The 20,461-nt window shown below is 34.9% G+C and overlaps 1 protein-coding gene across 1 annotated transcript in view; it reads left to right on the top strand.

The window, feature by feature from the left end:
• Positions 1–20,461, top strand: part of FIG4 (FIG4 phosphoinositide 5-phosphatase) — a 48,947-nt gene that overhangs the window by 20,429 nt on the left and 8,057 nt on the right. Inside the window, exons 9-21 of the mRNA XM_058801915.1 lie at positions 161–323; positions 872–969; positions 1,913–2,046; positions 2,504–2,620; positions 3,014–3,059; positions 3,892–4,040; positions 6,526–6,692; positions 9,457–9,595; positions 12,283–12,341; positions 12,888–13,035; positions 13,832–13,915; positions 16,650–16,845; positions 19,296–19,378. Of these exons, the coding sequence (XP_058657898.1) occupies positions 161–323; positions 872–969; positions 1,913–2,046; positions 2,504–2,620; positions 3,014–3,059; positions 3,892–4,040; positions 6,526–6,692; positions 9,457–9,595; positions 12,283–12,341; positions 12,888–13,035; positions 13,832–13,915; positions 16,650–16,845; positions 19,296–19,378 (1,583 nt within the window). The remainder of the gene's footprint in view (positions 1–160; positions 324–871; positions 970–1,912; positions 2,047–2,503; positions 2,621–3,013; positions 3,060–3,891; positions 4,041–6,525; positions 6,693–9,456; positions 9,596–12,282; positions 12,342–12,887; positions 13,036–13,831; positions 13,916–16,649; positions 16,846–19,295; positions 19,379–20,461) is intronic.

Here is a 20,461-nt window from a genome sequence, read left to right as displayed (position 1 = left end):
ATTAGGGACAAATGGGAATTTAACCTTCAGTGTTGCTCTCACTACTGTGGTTCAGTGTCTCACAGTTTAACTGTGCTCTGTTTGTATTGATCAATTCTCTGTACTGCATGCAGCTTTGAATGTCATGTCTACATCATTTGTGTATTTCTGTTTGGTTTAGGGAGATGTTGCTAATGAAGTGGAAACTGAACAAATACTTTATGATGCTTCAGTTATGTCATTTTCTGCGGGGAGTTATTCTTCCTATGTTCAGGTTCGAGGGTCTGTCCCTCTGTACTGGTCTCAAGATATTTCAACTATGATGCCTAAACCACCTATAACACGTGTGTACAAATTATTCTTTGTGATAGATTATGGTTAGTGCTGTGTCCTAAAGGAACATCTGAGAGAATAAGTGAAAACCGAATTTGCAAAAATGAGCAAATTGTCTGTTCACTTGTGCTTTGTGAAGCCATAATTCAAAGTAAAAAATTATGGAAAAAATCTCCATCTTAGACTTCACATTCAGAAATTAAATAGGAAATGTTTCTGTTTGAAGATGTGAGCTTTCTTTGTATTACTTTGTGTGTGAAGTTAGTTACATTTATCTTAGTATTGTGGATAAAATATTAAACCTGTTGAAAACGGTGGAAAATGTCTGGGCTGAGATTAATGGCGCCAGAATAATTGTTCTGTATAAGTATTTAATGAAAATTTAAGAAGCTGCCTGCAATTCAACAAAGGGAATATTTTTTTAACAGCGTTTACATGAAAAGAGGGGAAAGTATTTAAAAGTATTTACCAGAGAATTAATGCATCTTTTGTGTAGAGTACTATTAAGGGGAAATTCTACAGCTCATTTATTATCATCTTCAATTTATGCTTGTTTCAGTGGACCAAGCAGATCCTTATGCACACGTTGCTGCTCTTCACTTTGACCAAATGCTTCAGAGATTTGGCTCTCCCATTATTATATTGAATCTTGTGAAGGTACAATATTTTGAATGAGTTGTATGTGTTTGATTTTTAATATTAAGCTTCTTTCTGTAGAGTCACTGCATAATTTTGGCTATGTTCTAAAACTAATATTAGCTTACAAGTGAAATATTTTTTTCATAATTATTATTATTATTATTATAAAAATAAAATATTTTTTTCTCATCCTACAGGATATAGTACATAACTTTCCTTCCACTACAGCCTTCAAAAATGAAATTTCCCATGTTTAGAGATTTCTTACAGTAATCTTTCACTGTTCTTTTCAGGTTTTTTCTGTTACCCGTTAGATCTAAGTCCAAATAAATTTATAATTAAATTTAAATTAACACTGATAACTACTGAAATAGTATGGTTCTATTCAAAGCACGATTGGAACTAGGTGATCTTAAGGTCTGTTCTAGCCCAGACCATTCTGTGGTTCTGTGAAAATAAATGTTATATTCAGGCAATGGCAACACAGTTCTGATTTTCAAAAATAATTGCAAGACTGGGAGATGGGAGCTGTTGTTTGCCATCTCCTGCCAGTAATGGAGAAGAATTTCCCTTTGTCCTCCTGTATTCCGCAAGAGAATGGAATGCTTCCCTTTTACCCTGTGTTTTTTCTTCTCTTTTGTGGTTGTCCATTTCATCTACATAGCCACTTTTATTTCTGTGTTTTCTTCTTTACACTTACAGCATACCATTTTTCAGCCAATGATTATGCACAGTTGAAACAGGTGACTTTTACTACTAATAACAAATGATTGTTAAAAACCTAGAATGTTCAGATTTTTCTATCTTTTCTGTTCTTATTTTAATTATACTATTTATGGAGACCTGCCTGCTGTTGCTACAGCTTCCACTTTTGATTTCCATTATATATGCATACGTGTATGGGTTATATGCAGTTGTTAATGAAAATTTTGATGTTAAATTCCTTTTCTTTTTGCTAAAGGAACGTGAAAAAAGAAAGCATGAAAGGATTCTCAGTGAAGAACTTGTTGCTGCTGTGACATATCTCAACCAGTTCTTACCCCCAGAGCATGCAATTATATATATACCCTGGGATATGGCCAAATACACTAAAAGGTAGAAGTAGTATTTTCTATACTAGTGCTTGTAACTGAAATGCACATATGGAAGCAAATGTTACTGAACAAAACAGGAGCTTCCAAACAAAACAAGGAAATGTGATTTAGGATGATCATACATCCTTTTCTGCCTCATTCATATTTTTGAATCACAGAAAGTTTGGTAGAAAAAAATCTGTATGATGTAAAAATAAAGGAGTTTTAGGTTTTTTATGTCTTCTGCTTCTAGTTTATATAATGTTTTTATCAAAAAGAAGCAAAATTGCTTAGACATATTCAGTCTTTCTGTCCTGTAGAATCTAAGAGAACTATAAGCATAATTACAGTTGAATGAATCAAGCTGTGATATGGGCCTGTTTTTAAATAATTTTTGTTATGGAAAAAGCTTATATGTAGTGAGACTTTTTTTAGTATTAATATATTTTGACTATCTCTTTTTTTTCCTCTCTCCTCAGCAAACTTTGCAATGTCCTTGACAGACTGAATGTGATTGCAGAAAGTGTAGTGAAAAAGACTGGATTTTTTGTAAATCGACCAGATTCCTACTGCAGTATCTTGCGTCCAGATGAAAAGTACCTATAATTTATTTGATGCATAATGAATAGCACCTATTCCTTTGAAAGCTGTTTGGAATTTCTATGTTTAATAAATTATTTGTTATTTTAAGACTGACTAATTTAGAAATTACCAAGTGACTTCTTTTGAGGATTACTAATAAGATAATTGTCATCTAAATGTTACCGAGTCTGTTGTTAACCAGTGGATTTTATGGTTTTATAAATACAAAATATAAAACTTTTTTTTTTTTTAATAGAAACTGTATTTGCTTAGACTGCTGCAGATGAAGTCTCTGAAGTTGCTGAAAATTCAGAAGTAACGATTTGTCACTGAGCAGATCAATACCTGATAGGATCTGTTATTTTATGAAATCATTTGAAAGTCATTTTGTTTTGTTTCTTTTTCAGGTGGAATGAACTGGGAGGTTGTGTTGTTTCCACTGGTCGCTTGCAGGTACTAAAATATACTTCTTTAGTTCATAGTGATGTAGGTCAGCACTTCAAAGAACAGTGAATCATTTCACTTGAATGCCTGATTGGTGACTCGCAGACTGCTCTTAAATTGATATTTATAGTATATATTATTATGGCTGTCATTCCTAGAAATCTAATTGGGAATTAGGGCCTTAAGTTCTTGCATGGTACCCCCAAACCTTGTGGTGTTGGAATTGTATCTTTGCTGGACTTAGTCTGAGAAATGCTTATATTTTAAACTGGTTTCCATTACTGTTCAGTCTGTAGTGTTATTAGTGCTGTGAAAGTTAAACCAGCAGCATTTTAGCACTGTGTCATAAAATGTTCTACAGAAGCAGTGAGGAATAAACACATACTTACCCCTGATAACATATTCATAGACATGAACATGGGCTACTGACATTTGCACCTGTGCTGAATATTCGGTACATTGTTACAGTTTCCAGCACTAAAAGAAAATAAAACTCGAAACATGTCTTCCTTTAAGGTCAGAAAAGTACTGACTAAACTTGAAACCATACAATATCAAATTTACACCTGAATGTTAGGGTTACATACTCTGAACACAGGGCATATTAAGATTTGACTTGCCACTCATAATTTTGTGTTTCTTATAAGTTAGAGAGCATGTGACCATTCCTGTACTAGCTGATAACTGGGATATGTTTGTTGAGGGCAGATAAACAGCAGAGCAGATACAATTTGACATAATTTGAGATTTAATAAGAGTTAGCTAGTATCAAAAAAGTAATAATCATGACTGTAGTAATTTGTTGGTTAAGATAAATCTTTTATTTGGGTTGCTTCACCAGACTGGAGTCCTTCGAACCAACTGTGTGGACTGTTTAGATCGCACTAACACAGCCCAGTTTATGGTGGGGAAATGTGCTTTGGCCTACCAGTTGTATTCATTGGGACTGATTGATAAACCAAATTTACAATTTGATACAGATGCTGTAAGGTAAGATAGATTAAAAGAGTGTGTCATGATTTTGAGTCAAGAGATTATGGAGAATTATGTCCATGTAGAAGAAGCATACAGTTATGTCTGCTGGAATGATTTCATGTTTATTTGTCCACGTTTAAAACATCTTTGGTATTTGAAATCATGAGAAAATCCTGCCATGCTGAAAGTTCGATCTTCTGGAAAAGAATATTAATCAGTCTTATGATATAAATGCTTGACTTCATTCTTTTTATATGCCTAAACTTAAAGAGATGTGTTTTCCCTTGAAATAATTTAAGAAAACCTCTGCCCCAGTCTTTTACACTTGTTTCAATTGCTTGAGGCAAAATGCTGACTGAGAGTGAGAACTGAAGTAAATACATACTTTCATGGAGAAGGCCAAACTGTACATAAGTACATCTTACCTTGCTATTTCCTACTTTTTCTTTGGGAAGATTTCGTAGTTTTTGATTTATTGAAGAAAAGTTTTTCAGCAAAATTGTTCTTTCAGATCAGGTGTCAATGATATTTATACAAGCATCCTCAAACTCTTTATGAAAACCCAGCATTTGTATTGAAATGCTTTGGGGTTAAGGGTAAACTAAGCTGCTTAAGTTGTACACATGCTTCAGAAATTAATGTAGGGGTCTTTAGGGGCTGTGCTTTTATTCTTTTAAGCTGTTGTTGTGATTATGAAACTTATGGCTTCATTGCTGATTTTAACTAGTGGTTTGATAGTTTTAGAGCATGGAGACCTAACTTGTATTCAGAAACCACAAGTAGTTGTGCTTCAGTCCCCTTCACCTGAGATATACCTTCAGCTCCTCCTCTTTTTTCCCATTAGTTTCCAGCACTTGCCTGGTGCCTGGAGCTGGTATGTGCTGCACAAACCACCTCACCTGCAGCATGTTGGTTCACTCTTCAGGTGGCTGCCTCCTGACCTCTGCCTGGTGGCAAGGAGAGCACCCACTAGTGGCTGTGCCTCTGATCCAGCATGTCCCAGGTGCTGGGAGCTGCACGTTAACCTCTGGGAATAAATAATTCCTGCTGCCAATAGCAGTTGCTGTGCAGCCTCCTGAGGCTACTGGTCAAACAAAACCAAACCAACCCACCAAACCCAAAGAAACAAATGAGATGCTCATACATCATATTGTGCTCTCTGAACAATGTCTGTGGAGGCAAGTGGGCTTGGGATTATTTCTTTGGGGGTTTTTTTTGTCTGTTGTTTAGGGGTTTTTCTTTTGGTTTTTTTTTAAGTTACTTAGCAGGTGTTTCCTTCTAATTGATCTTTTTGTACTTGACCTTGGACAAGCTATTTAGTTTTTGCAGAAATGGATTTGCTGCTCAGATAAGTGTTCTTCATCCAGCTCCTTTCCAGGAGAACTTGAGTCAAATGGTTGCTAGGTTACATATGCAATACTGTCCCTTTTGTTGGAAACTTTATTAGGGGAATGCTTTTGTTGTCTTGTTCTGGTGCTTTTTTAAAAAATAAATTATTTTGTTGTTTGTTTCTATCTTCCTTTTCACTCCCCAAGGACTTTTTTGCTCTGCAGTTATTACATGTAGATGCCTGAGTTACTTTGTCTTCCTGTACTGATGTGAAACACATTCCAACAGGTTTAATGATTGGGTTTGATTTTCTGTTTTAGGGACGGGTCAGAGCTTATTTTGTTTTGGTTTGGGGGTTTTTTGCCTCTTAACTAACCTGCCAGTCTTTTTTAGCAAAATATCATCCTTGTTATTGTTTGGCTCAAGCAAAGCCATAGTCTCCATTTCTGAGAAGTACTTTCCAGTCTCTTATGTTTTAGACTGAGCACCATCTCCTTAAGATAGCCTCTTTTTGTCTTGTTTTTGTCATTGATAGGAAACTTGTTTAATTTTTGCTATTTGAACTAGTCCCAGTTTGGATAGTGTCAACTTCTTGATGCCAGAGGACTTTTTAGCCAGCTCTCCTTGTTCAAGTCAATTCTTAGCCAATTCTTTTTGCTTTCTGCTTACATCAAGATTTTCCAGCTCCAGCAAATGTTACCTGACAGCCTCCATTTTCCTTGCAAGTCATGTTTATTCATTTTTTACCTTTGAGTCATCTGTAACTGCAGAGATTTTTGGAAGGTTATGCTAACTTCATTCCTGGTGTACTTAACAGAAGATGTAGCCTTGAGATATTGATATGTTCTGTCCCTTTTAGTGTATTAAACATGTCTTGCTTAGTGAAGATATATTGTTTATTTTCTCCCCATTAAGTAGTAGGACATGTTAGTCTTCCTGAATCTATAGAACTGCATACTCTGTGTAAACCTCTTCTTTTATATTAAGAAGTAATGAAAATCTCAAAGTCTAAACCTTCTTAGTAATTATTATGTCTGAATACAATTTTCACATATTTATCTGAATAAAGGCAAAGAAATTGTATTGCACTTGCAGAAAGACTTTATTATATTTTCTCTTTTAAAATTCTGTTTAGAAGTTTCATAAATTACACCTTTTGCTTTTCCTTCAGATTATTTGAAGAATTATATGAAGATCATGGGGACACACTTTCTCTGCAGTATGGAGGCTCTCAGCTTGTCCACAGAGTAAAAACCTACAGAAAGATTGCTCCATGGACTCAGCATTCCAAAGATATTATGCAAACACTCTCAAGATACTACAGTAATGCTTTCTCAGGTAAATTTAAGTGCTTTCTTTCAGGCCATTGTTTGCAAAACATCTTACTCATGATGTTTCAGTAATCTACACTATGACCTTATGGCAGAGTTCCTCTATACTATAATTTCCAAATAATTTTATAACATCTCAAATAGGTATTCTGATTTGATGATATATTTATTTATCCTGTGTTGTAGCATGCAGCCCTTTATTTAGAAAATGAACAGATGTTGCACTGCATCTGTCAGTGACATTTGTAGATCAGTAGAGGAGCAGGTAGGTGTTGCAGAGTTTTAAAAAGGTGGACACAATGACTTCAGCAAATATAAGGAAACTGGTAAATCTAACACGAGTAGAAGGCTTCATGTGGAGTATTTCTTGTGTTGTTTCTGAGAGCTCAAAACAAAGAAAACTGTAATGTGTGTAATTGTTTTGTGTAAATAGGAGCTACAAACTGTTAAATCTGTGGTAGAAAAGACAAAATTAAATTTAAAAACCAAGTAAAAAATCTAGTTTTTTTATTCAAGTAAGCTATAAAATATTAACTTATTCCTTTATTAGCTCATGTTACTCATTAGTTGAACACTGAATGTTCTACTTTCTTCTGGGCAACATTACTAAGGGAAAACTTCTTTGAAAAATACTGAGCCTTATTTTATGAAAAATTTAAAAAAACTCAAACCTGTGGTGTGTTTAGAAGTCTTGCAAAAGATCTAAAAGAATGATCAAAGGGCGGTCTAAGACATGTCAGAAGTGCAAACACTGAATGCTACTGTGTTATAAATATTCTGTCAGTCCTCTATTACTCTTTTTCACAAAAGTTGCATAGCCAGGGGTGGGAGTATGTTTTTTTTCTTTGTCTTAGCACACTGCAATTATTTAGAGACTGTGAATTTTAAAACAGTGATTTGGACAATGGCTAGAAATACTTCAATAATCTGTTTTCTTTGGCTGAAATTATTGCTTTTGTATATATAGCAATGTTGAGAGCACACCATTCAGAGTAACTTTTGTGAATGTAAACCACGTAATTTGTGTATCATTTGTCCAAACTAAATAGGAAATAGAGAACTTGTTTATTTCAGTGATGTGATCTCTTATTATTTGCATTGGCAATAAAGTCTGGCTTCATCAATTCTTTTGAGCCAAAGGTAGCACACTTACAGTGTCACCTGTACTGTGACATAGAAGATGGAACAAATCTCTGAGCTGTTTATGCTAGCCACTGAAATGGTTAGGTAGAAGCCTGAGCAAAGTTCTAGGTCCACATCTGGGGCTGTGGTCTGCTTGCAAGTATAGTCATGATATGCATGTCTACTAGTAATAAAAAAAATTGTTCTAAAAAAGATGTTACAAAAAGAAGAAAAAATTGAGAAATAAGTAAAGTCCATCTCGTAATCTCAAGGAACTTGTAGGAAACTACACAAATAAACATTAGTCTTTACTAAAGTCAATACTGTCTTTGAGTGAAATTTTCTTAAAAGTGCTGCATACTTTCCCCGATTTACTTAGGATTTTGGTGTTTGATCCCATCTGAGGCAAATATTTTTGGTGCTGTATGCATTCCTTGTGTTTGAAGATGACATTGTTGAAATGTAGCATTCAATGTCATATTTACTTTGTTGCATTTTTAGTATGGAGTTTTAAAATATTTGTTTCAATGAAATTTAAAGGTTCACTGTCCTACACTGCCTGTTCAGAGGGCAACAGCTAGCTTGTTAATGTGGCACATAAGAGAGATCATTTTATTCTTTAAGTTTTCTAAGAAAGCAGAGAAAAAGGAAACAGTTTTAGAACAAGGTGCTGATTTGCTGTACTGCATTTATTATTGTTGCTATTAGTCATATATGCTTTAAAATGCAAATAAAAATCTGAGGGCTAGCTAGTTCATAAATCAGCATTTCCTTGTGTTTCTGATCCAAGAAACATTTTTTTAATACTTGTGTATTTTATGTACCTGAATTAAACAGACTCAGAAAATTTTAGTGATTTGCTTGGGGTCATACAGTATATAAGATTCAGAGCAGGGTTGAAAAAGGCCTGCTATCACTGCTTCCTAAATAAATCTCTTAGCCACACCTTACTGCTTGTCTACCGTTGAAAATACATGAATCTAAAAATAATCTAGTCTTATAAGAAAGTGTTTTCATCTGTTGACCTCAACGCTCTGAGGATAATTACTACTAATTAAGCTGTAATGATGAGAAAAAGTAAGACACATATTGAGTGATAATTTGGTGGAGCTTAGACTATGACAAGCTAAATTAATGGTTTAAACCAACAGGGAACAAGTCCAAATTACTAAAAGGTGTTTATGAAATTTAATCATTTTACTATGTATTGGCAAGAAAATCCCAAAGAATTCATCATTTGTATGTTTTGTTGGAAACTTGTGTTGTATGGATATTGTTTAATTTCATCATTTTTCAGTTATTTAGGCTGCAGTAAATTTACTAAGGTATGTCAGATTTCTTGAAACATGCCTTTATGCACACATGTGGGAGACAGAGTTGCAGTGTGAGGTCTGACTTCTGCCAAGGCTGGGCTGCTGAGGGAGAAGCCAAGGGAAGGGGCAGCGTTAGTATCAGCCCCACGTGCCCTGCAGTGTAGCAGCTCTGCTGTCAATGAAGTTCCATGGTGCTGCTTGAAGCCCAGAGGGCCCTGCAGCAGTCATAGGACACACACTCAGTCTCTCAGGAGCAAAGAGAAGCACTGAATGTGTGTTTGAATGGGCCTGAGCTGTGCAGTGCTCCTGGTGTTAAGTGTGCCTCTTGTCTTACAGATGCAGACAGGCAGGATTCTATCAATCTCTTTCTGGGAGTGTTCAAGCCTGCAGAAGGAAAGCCACATCTCTGGGAACTTCCCACTGATTTTTATTTGCATCACAAGAACTCCCTCAGTCTGTCACATAACAGGCAAAGGTATTTTGCTGTTTTATTTTTTGTTTTATTTGGTATTGCTCTAATACATTATAAAAAACACACATTGCTAATCAAATAATTAGGTCAACCTGTCAAAAACTTGCTTACTGTTTTTTAAGTTTATACAAAATCTTAAAAACACCTTCAAGAGATTACCATAAAATGCTGAATGTTGGTGTTTCAAAGGATTTGTTCAGTATGTTAATTTCCTATGGTACTTAAAAATACCACAGGAATACCACCGGAAGTTTAATTTTATATGAAACTCGATCCTTCAGTGTGAAATGCTTCAGTGTTGTACTGAAGTACAGTTACTACAGTTTCATTAATATATGGGTGCATTCTTAATTTTCAGATTTATTAATGTTTGAATTTGAGATTATATGAAAAGGATAACATTTTTTTTTCTGTGTACTGCACTTAGTCTGCAGCTGTCCATACAAAAAAAACCATTATTTTTTGCCTTCCTTTTAGCCTATGTCTAGCCTGTTTTAAGACTATTTTTCTTCATTTGCATCCCACTGTAGTTTTTTGGCAATAAGCAGAAATAATAAAGTATAAAATTTTAAAGTAATTCAATTACTTCACAGAGGGAAATGATTTTTTGCAGACTATGAATACTGTGCTTTTAAAAAAATCCATTTTAACAAAACAGACAGTACTCAACTTGTCAACTAAACAATCTCTTAGGATTTTGACTGGTTTTTATCTTTATTCATTTTGTGAGCTGTAAAGCCCTTTAGTACAAAGGCAGATCTGAATACCTGCATTTAGATTTTTGTCTGGGCAAAACTGCAAGTGTTTAACCAGTGTGATCAGCCCTGTGCTTATTCTGTTAACCTGTCGCAGCAGCTGGCACATGATATGGCTCTTTGTGAATTTCTGTCCTCTTGTATTGTCTCCTGAGGCTTCTCTTAAAGGTAGCTTATATGAGCCATGAAACCAAGTGCTATTTCAGGCACACATTAAACATGCAATATTAATTTTCTCAACTACTCATTCTGAACATTATTGTATGTCTAAAATTAATTCAGCTGATATATAGCAAATATGCAAATGTTCTTGTCTCCCTTTCATCTGTTACTCTGTTAAAACAGTCCATCTCTTATTTGTCACACATACTGTTCTCAAATGAGGTGGAATATTAAAAAGAAATATTGGTACTCTTCATTTGCTTGTTAATTATTTTTTACCTTTCATTCAAACCAGAATTTCTTCTGAGCAGTTATAATGTACAATCAAGATGTTTCATTATGTGAATAAAATGACACCTTCCTGCAATAACTAGGTGAAATAAATCTGTGAAAAAATTCCTCTAAGTAATTTTTTGTTTCTACCAACATTTTGACAAGTTCTTTGTGTAACTTCTCCCTGCCTGTGTAGTGGCTCTTTTAGATTCCTTGGGCACAGCAGCAAAAGAAATAACAACACTTGTAATGAAATCAAGGGTACAGGAGAAGGAAGATGTTTCCTGTCATTGAAACTTCTTTGACTGTCTGTGCTTTTCCTATATTGTAATTGCCTCCTTATCAGGAGGAAGATATTTAATAAGGTTCATATCTTACTTCTATATAACTAATGATACATGTGGAAGGAATATGGAAAAGGAGACTTTGTGTTGCCATGTTACTTATCATTTATGCTGGCAACAAAACTGGGTGTATCTGCATCATTTCTGAAGGCACTGGAGAAAATTGCTTACTAGCATGGTACTTTGAGAAGAGGCAGGGCCACCAGGCATAACTCATTCCTTATTGTCTAGGATATACACAGTCCTTGGAACTGAAGTGTGTTTTCCTGCCTGTCCTGTACCATCTTCTAAATCCCACTAACAAGCCTATCCCTGGCCATGGGAATATGCCCATTGTGTCTGCTGCAGATGGCTACATTGACAGGAGTAGGAGATAACCACATTAATACTGATTACAGCCCTCACCGTATTGTGAATACACAAGTATTTGAAATAAAAATCAATGAAGACAATTGTGTTTTCATTCCATGTAATGAAGTAGAAGAAACTATCAGAATAAATCAAAGAAGAAATTAAAGTATATTTGAGAAGAGACAATAAAAATGTGTAAACATGAATGAAAGCTAAAACGTGCTTTGTTTTATGAATGTTGTTTCACTTCCTTTGTTGTTTTACAGAAATCCTGAATAAGCTTCCAGCAGGGCTTGAATTTTGCTGTTAGATATGCCAACAGCTCTCAGACTTATGACAGCTGTTACATCAAATATTTCTTTCTATAGAAGTCAGCTGCTTTGACAATCATCCAATCTTATTACCTCTTCATACATTTTTCCTAAATTTTGGGATCTGAATAACATCTGTGAGGGGATGCCTTCCCCTCACTCCTCCCATCCTCCAATGACCAGAAGAAGAGAAATTCATAAATACTTTTGATATGTACAAAGACATTAATACATTAATTTTCAGTGCTGTAGAGGTAGGCACCTGAAATGTATTTGTTAATGAAACGAAACCACTCTTCTGTCCATATCTGTATTGAGTTTTGTGTGTTTAAATTTCTTGATTTAAGAGCAAAGTAGTTGGACAGGGGCCTGTTGAAATCCTCCCTCCAATTCAGCAATGTTTGCTGAAGTGACACTGTATGGATGGGTGATGGATAGGTTAGGTACAAGATCCAATCTCCTGTATCAATTGTGTTTCTGGTTTTCCTGTACAGCTACACATACTGGTGGACTACAGGTGTGCTAAAGCATTTACCTCTTCCTTTTGATGAAGGTAGGACCTATATTTGCTCCTTGCCTTGCAGAGTATCTTGAAAAAGAAGTTTTAGTCACAAATGTTTTTTAATTTATATCCCAAATCTGGAAAAAAGAATGTTTCCATAATGGTTTCTTAAATATTTCTCCACCCCCTCCCCCCTCCAAGGAGATATGATTTTTCAATTGCAGGTTGCAAGAGCTACCTGAGTGACTAAAACTTGACCTTCATGTTTGTGACCCAGGGCACACTTAATTTTTTTTTCTTGTCTATTAGCATATATTTATACTCTGTGCTGGTGGTCCTATTCCTGTCACAGTTGACACAATATAGCCTTATTTCTCTGGGGTGCTGTGGAGCATATTTTATTAAGAATTGTCATCATGAAATGAAATCAAATTACAGTGGCTGTTAATGTATATTTATTAAAGATGTGCAATGCATCTTCTTCATGTCATATTTCCTTGTCTCAGAGGGGATATGACTGGGATGGTGGCTAGGTGTTTGATTGGATTTTTGCAAGAGTCAGTAATTGCTAGTTAAAAGATTTTTTTTCCCCCTCAGTGACATGTGCTGAAAACAGACGCAAGTTGACAGTGAAGAAATTCCACAAATATGATGAGGAAATTGATATACACAATGAGTTCTTTAGGCCATATGAGTTGAGCAGTTTTGATGAGACCTTCTGCTTGGCAATGACCAATTCTACAAGGTATATTGGGATGGTTTGTGACTCTAAATCCTTGAATGGAAGTTGATGTGGTGTGAATTAAATATGCATTTGATTTATTAGGTTAAATACGAGTCATTTCAAATTTAGCAAAGTTCTTGAAACTAAATCACAATGCTACATGGAAATGTTACTCTTTAAAAAAAAATCCATAAAAATAGCAATTAGATATCCAATTATTTTTTATTATGGAGTGCCTAGTGTCTGGGCAGTTGATGCATGAGAGATGAACTTTTCTCTTTTGATTCAGATCACAGAAGCTACTTTCAAAACAATTGTTTTCTCATTGTTCTGCTCTTGTGTTGCAGTTGTTTTCTTCAGTTCAACTGGTTCTCACAGCTGGTCAGATATTTTGGGGTTTTTTTTGTTGGCAGCAGTCAGCTGGCTATTCAGAGCATAACCTGTATCATGGTTTGGCTAAAGATTTCCAGGCAGATTATTTTTCATGTAGCTGTTTGACCCAGTTTGTGTGTTGGCAGCATTTTGAAAGCAATCTACGTAGCCCTGAGTTATCAGGCCTCTTCAGCACAGGAATGGAGCATGATGCTGTAGTATCTTTGGCAAGTGGTGATACTTGCAGCTGTTTTATGGAACTAAATAATGCAACTGAAAGCTTTTTAAATACCTAGGTTATATGTACATCAGCTTGAAATGATAAAGTTAGAACTTGATATCTCTTTATGATGATTCTTTTTCTTTAGTTCCCAGGTAGATGTTAGAGGTGGCTCTTCCAGAAAATTAAAAAAACTTATGTGTTGCACTTTGTTCATTTTGGCAGAGATTTTATGCCTAAGAATGTGGGCATTGATCCAAGTCCATTCACTGTTCGTAAACCTGATGAAACTGGAAAATCTGTGTTGGGGTAAGTCTGAAATCAGAAATTTTGTTCTGGTTTAATAGTAGTGAAATTGTAATGAAAATATATAAACTCTTATGTGTGAGTCTGTGAAGAATATTCAATGTTACATGGGAAATAAAAAATTCATTGATGTTATACTGCAGAATTGTACACTTTGAAAATCACATCTAATTTGAGATTTTTATTTGACACTAGGAATTCTTAATTTGACTTGTTTAATATTTTCTGTTTTCTCTGATTCCTCAAAGTGAAATTCATGAGAAGATTTTATCAATAATATACAGAAGTTATTAAAATTTGATCATCTCTTCATTGTAGTGTCAACTCTGTTCTCTATTGGAGTTGACAGCGGTGCATATTTTCTTGTTGTCTTTAAAAAAATGATTACTTTTTCATAAATAGTGCATATTCTGAAACAGCAATAAATGCCAATTTCAGCATAGTCTTTGATAAAATATGTTATTAAAATATTTATGGATAAAATTATATAAAACAATCCAGCAACATTTGCGGGGACAAATGAATGCTTCATTTAGCTGCTTTTGCATCCTGGACCTGCTCTGTTACTCTCTTTGTTCCACTGCTGTGTCCCACAAGGGCTGTGCAGAATTTTCCTGAATTAATTCTCTCTTTGGTAGCTCATATTAAGGAAACCTTTTGTCAGTAGTTCCTGTGCTGTCACAGCATTGTAAGTTCCTCTGAAAACTTGCTGTTTTGTTAAACACTAGAACATTGGACTCTCGTGTGCTCTTGTCCTGAGAGTCTCATTGTAAATAAATGTTGAGAGTAGACTATGCTTATCACCAGTAGAACCTCATTTTGTGCTACTGATTCCCTGGGAAAAAACAGGAAGAATGTTCAATGTTACACAGTTTGTCTCTGCTAAGAATTTGAGTTTATGAGTATTTTGAAGATAAGCTTTATACTTCCGATTTGATAAAATATCAGATTTTGGACTAATTTGTCTCCAGGTATTCCATTAAATAGTTGACCATGATATAATTTTCTCAGGCACTTCTATTCAAGGTCTTTGCTGTGATTTTTAGGGGTTGATGTGGGAAAGAGAATCAGCTCCATCAAAGCCACATTCCACGACTCTCTGTGTATCACTTATAAGGCTTCCCCTTTGCTGACTGTGTTGTAGGGTAAAACATGGCTTCACTCTTGCACCTCACCCATATTTAGCCTTGCAAAAGGCAGTACCTTTGCCTTGTTCATTTGTCATCATCTTCTGATCTAAGACATTTCTGAAGGAAATTTGGTCATCTCTTTTTGTCTGTAGGCATTCAGGTCCCAAGGAGACTTAGATCTTGGCTGGGTACGTTTTGGGAGTGGGGTGAGGATAACACTCTTACCAGTTTGGCTACTTGCTCCATTCTTCAGCTTTCAGAAAGGACTGCTTTTCTTGTGACCTTCACCTCATCTAGAAAAGTAGGGAAAAATCCCTTTATTTTCCCTAAAAAGAATGCTTATGTCTTTATAACTTTCTGTACATTTCAGTCCAAGGAAATGTCAGGTTCTGCTGAGTCAGAAATCAAATGCCCCATGGTGTTATTTTCCCCAAGGCATTTGTTCCAGCTCTAAGATTATTTCTGATACAATAATGTCTTTGGGGGTGGGGTATGCTCTCAGATCAGAACCTTTGAAGGACTCTTCTACGTGCTTATACATGTTCCTTGAGCATATGAAGTGTAGCTAATTTAGTACAGGGATAAACTGCTGTGTGAGTTTCACTTCAAGAGGCAGCCTCTGTAACTGTCTTAGTGTGCTCCACTAGGGCTCAAGTGGTGCTGATGAGAGCACTAGACCTGCATCTCCATATAGCATTTGCATCAATCTAGGAGCTCTTTTCCCAGCCTTTAGCATGCTGCTGTCCTCCTTTAGAATGAGACACACTGTCTGTCAGTGAGACATGGAACAGTCACTGCAGCAAGGAAGAGATGTTCCTTCCCTATTTCCAGGGATTTGTCTATAAACTGTCTATTCCATCATTAATGTCTATTCATTAACTGCCTTCCCCGAAAGATTGTGACAGTGTCTGAGAGGAAGTTGCAACGAGTGCTCTTCTGTGGCCAGTAGGAGAGATGCAGAGTACATAAGTTTGATATGATACCTGATGGGCAAAGTAATGTGTAACTTTCAGAGTGCATACAGTTAAATAAATCCAGTGTTAGCTTGCTTACATAGGGATGCTGTATCTTGAAGGGTTCTTATAAATAAGGCCTTTATATTGACTAGAATTTCTTGAGTGAGAAATACATACTGCATCAAGAAATGTTGCTGATTAAAGAATTAAATTGAGGAGAGAGATATGGAAAATAAAGGAAAAAAAGTGACATTACCATTAAGATTTGGAACCAAGATTAAGGAAGATATTGGAGTGGATATTGTTATTAATCAGAAAGTGTAACTTTTTCCAAGATCAAAACCAAAGATGTGATATCTCAATTAATTTTTATTCTTTTTTATTTATTCAGTTGTGGGGAGGGATTTAAGTAAAGAACCAGAGAATTAGTGGAGAAAAGCTGACAGAATCCTTTGGGCTTTCTTTAAATGCTCTGGAATAAGAAGAGATGGAAGAAGACAAATCAATCAGAGATTTTAAAGATGAGTAAAAAAGTTGCCTCAGAAGTTAAAACTTATTTCCCTGGAAAGATTGTAACCAAGATTAGGAATTTTAAATATTCATTGCTAATATCTTGCTGATTTCATAAATACACACTGCCTTTCCTAATAGGAACAAAAATAATAGAGAAGAAACTGTGCTGCAGCGCAAAACAGCTGCTAGTGCTCCTCCACCCCCAAGTGAGGAAGCAGTGTCAAGTAGTTCTGAAGATGATTCTGGGACAGATAAAGAAGATGAAGGTGCAGTTTCTCAACGTTCAACTCCAGTAAAGGTGACTGATACAGGAGACAATACAAAAATCACAGAGGTAAGAAATTACTGTGTTAGGCAAGAAAGCTTAAAATTCACATTCCCTTTAAAAAGCATTATAGAACAGTCAGAAGAAAAGCAGAGAACTTTAGTGACAAAGGTCTCTAGTGTAATTTTTTTATGTAGATATTGGTACAACTGTTTCTTAACCTTTTCTGTTCTTCTTGTCATGTAATAGTGAAACACAAAGGAAAATAACATTAAAAAAAAAGAAAACTACTGTCAGAAACCTATGGCATTTGAAAGGTATTCAGGTCATTACATAGCTTAAAATGCACCTGTATTAGTGTGTTAATTCAGAGCAGTAGTGCATGTCTGATTATTGTCTGTTACTGTGCTCTGGCACACATCATTAGGTGCCCTCGGAGCATGCAAATGATTCCTTTTCTCCAGGAATGTACTTATCTACCTACTTAATCAATATTTAGTCCATGGGAGTTTATCTGGAGCAAACCCCCTGAAGGACACGTAGTATGAACCTGAGGTCCTGAGAACCACCTCTTGGAATGACAAGGCAATTCCTTTTGGACAATGCCACTTGCTTAGGTCAATGAACTGTAAATTAATGTTCATTCCGTCTAAATTTCAACCTGATTTATGTGAACACTTTTAAATTGCTGTCCCATAATTATGTGGTCTGGCATTAAAAAAAAAAGAATTAACTAACTTCAAAAATGTGCATGATAGTGTTACCACACAGGTCCTATGCTATTACTGCTACTAAGGTTGCAGATAATGGCAGTGAATAAAATAGTGAAATAAATTGCATTTGCCCAGTCAGATGGAAAGAATGTACATTTGCAGCTGTGGGCTATTAATCTTTTTTTTCTAGCATAACTCCCATTTTGTTGGAATCCCTTGAGTGCTAATTTAATGAAAATACTGAGTTGTATAAAAAATTATGGAAGTATCTATTTTATTAGTTCATGTAATAGTTCTTCAAATTCTTTCTTGTAGATATCCATCTTGGATACCATTGAAAGTATGGTAGCAAAAGGTTATGCTAATGTATACTATAGAAATTCGGAAAATATTTATGTTGTCCAGCAGGGTTGGTTTTTTTAAAGCCACAGCTAATTTAAATGGTTATAGGATTGTGCATGTTATTACTTCTGAAGAAAATTGAGTATTTACAACCTTAGCATAAATGTAGTGCCTGATAGGCAACAGACAATTACACTGCCTTTTTTTTTTTTGCCTCGATTAAAATTTTGATTCTATTCAGTCTTTACCCTAGGGTTGTGTGTTCTCAGATAATGGGTTTTTCAGCCTTCAATAGTGCAATAGTGTCTTCTTCCTAAGCCAGTACAAGCACATTTATTTATTTGTATTTATACAAGGTATTTTATCTAAAAGTTTTCCATCATCTCTGAATAACAGAGTACCTGTTCTCCAGTAAATCAGATTGTATATAGGTTTTTTAAACAAAAATCCAAGTTGAAATGTTATTCTTGATTCCTACTATTGCATAATTTATGTCACATCAGTTTTTCCCTCTGTTTTGAACACACTTCAGCACTCAGACCTAAGATATCTTTTTTAGATTTTTAAGATGCTTAAATGAAAGGTGTATGTAAACACAAAGTGTGATTTGAAACATTGAATTTCAATGGCTTTAAAATTGGGTGAGGTATTCTGACTTCTTAGTAATGATAAGAAGAAATATATTCCAATTTATTAGCATCTTTTCATGCATTGAATTTTAGTCATAATTTACATTAATTCATGCCATTCCTTATTATCTGGGGAACTCAAAAAACTGGTTCCTTTCTGTTCACATCTCTGAGACGTTATTAAAAATGCATTTATTCTTCTGGTCAGGACATACCTTTCTGAAGTTCTTTGACTTTGAATCATTTTGACCTAAGAGAAAATTGTCTTTATATTTGACTCACGTGTCTTGTCAGAAAACTCCCCTCAGTTTAGCACTGAATCAGTAGACACAGTTAGTGAGCTATTGCATATGCACTGATGCCTTGTTATAGTTGACTGACATGATTGCATAATGTATAAAATAAAAATAGTTCTATTCAACCTGATGTTTCTAATTATTGCAGAATTGACAGCAGGAAATGTGAAAGCAAATGTGGGAGCATGCTCTGAACAAATATGTTTTATTCTATATTAAGTTTCAATACAGAACAGAATTTAATAACTACACCATTATATTCTATTAATATAATTTAGTCTCCTAGTATGTTGCTTTAGCTGATGATATCTTTCAAGAATTCTTCACTTGTTGAATAAATGTGTTGATTAATATTTTTAATAAATAATTTTCTTTAAAAAATATGTATAAACTATGATTGCTGTGGATGTGAGAAACCTATTTGTTTTTGTCTGCACTTCTGAAATTATATTTTGGCTTGTAAGGAAGTTCTTTCTTAAGGTAATCTTTCTTTGGATGTTGTTACAGTATTCTTCATCTGAATATTTCTTATGTTCCAGAATGTAGTACAAGCAACAAAAGACATGTATGGAGTCAATCTTTCAGATATCCCTACAGAAGATGATCTTGCAATATATGAAAGGTGAGATAAATTTCCAGTGGTAATTGGTAAAGGATAATTTGAGCTAGTTAAGTGCAGTTTGTCAAAGTGCTGCCTTTGATTAAACTTACTTAAATGAGAAATTTGCCTATATATGCTCTTCAAAATCAAACTGTTTCCATCTGTCTGTGTCAATTCTGATTTCAGTGGAAGCTCTGCAGATGTCTCTGAAAGCAAAATTTGGAGCTTAAATCAAATGAAAGATGCTTCAAAAGAAATACCTGTCACTTAATATAACCCTTGAAATTCATAAGTAAATTCATAGGAATTCCATATTCCTCTGATAAGTAAATTCCACAGAATTTACTTCTCAGTGGAACCAAGAATAGTTCCATGGTTGTAAGCTTTGTAATCTGAGGGGTTTGCATTTCTCAAGTGTTGAATTACTCCAATTCAAATCAGTCATAATTAAATAGCTTATTCCGTAAAAATGCATGTAAAATAATAAAAGTTGTCTTTTTACTTAACACGATATCATATAAGAAATCTACACTTTATCTCAGGAAAGCACTGTGTATATATTGAAATGAATACTTGTGAGACTTGGATTGACATGGCCTTGTGTGCATTTGTTTTTATTCTCTAATGTGTAATAGCAGTAGCTACCCTGTTATATTTGAAACCTTTTCAGTTTTTAAGGGAAATTTTAATTCACTGTGATATCTAATTCAGTGATATATGGTATTTCATCCTGACTTAGTTCCGTAATCCACTCAAAGCAATTTTTCTTTACATTTAAAATTATATTCACCTGCTTTTTCTTTAGGTGTAGCTATTTCTCTTGCACTCTTTTGTTCTTTAAAATTCCCACTTCTACCTATTTCCTACAAGCAGAGTCATTTGAAGATCCTACACTTGAATAGGGTTAAGGAGGATGTTTCTCATTATAGCTGAATTTTTTACCTTCATCTATGCCTCTACCTCTGTTTCTTTTTTATCTTAACCCTAGAAGATGGATGCAAATTTGACAACTATCCTTTGATACAGCAGGTCGTTTTTGTGGTTCAGAAAATGGCCCAGTGTGAGCTGCTGTCTACTGTGAGTCTCTGTGCAGATGAACAATTC

This window comes from Ammospiza caudacuta, chromosome 3, assembly GCF_027887145.1.
Source record: "Ammospiza caudacuta isolate bAmmCau1 chromosome 3, bAmmCau1.pri, whole genome shotgun sequence".
NCBI classification, from domain to species: Eukaryota; Metazoa; Chordata; class Aves; order Passeriformes; family Passerellidae; genus Ammospiza; species Ammospiza caudacuta.
This window is presented reverse-complemented; position numbering and strand designations above follow the sequence as displayed.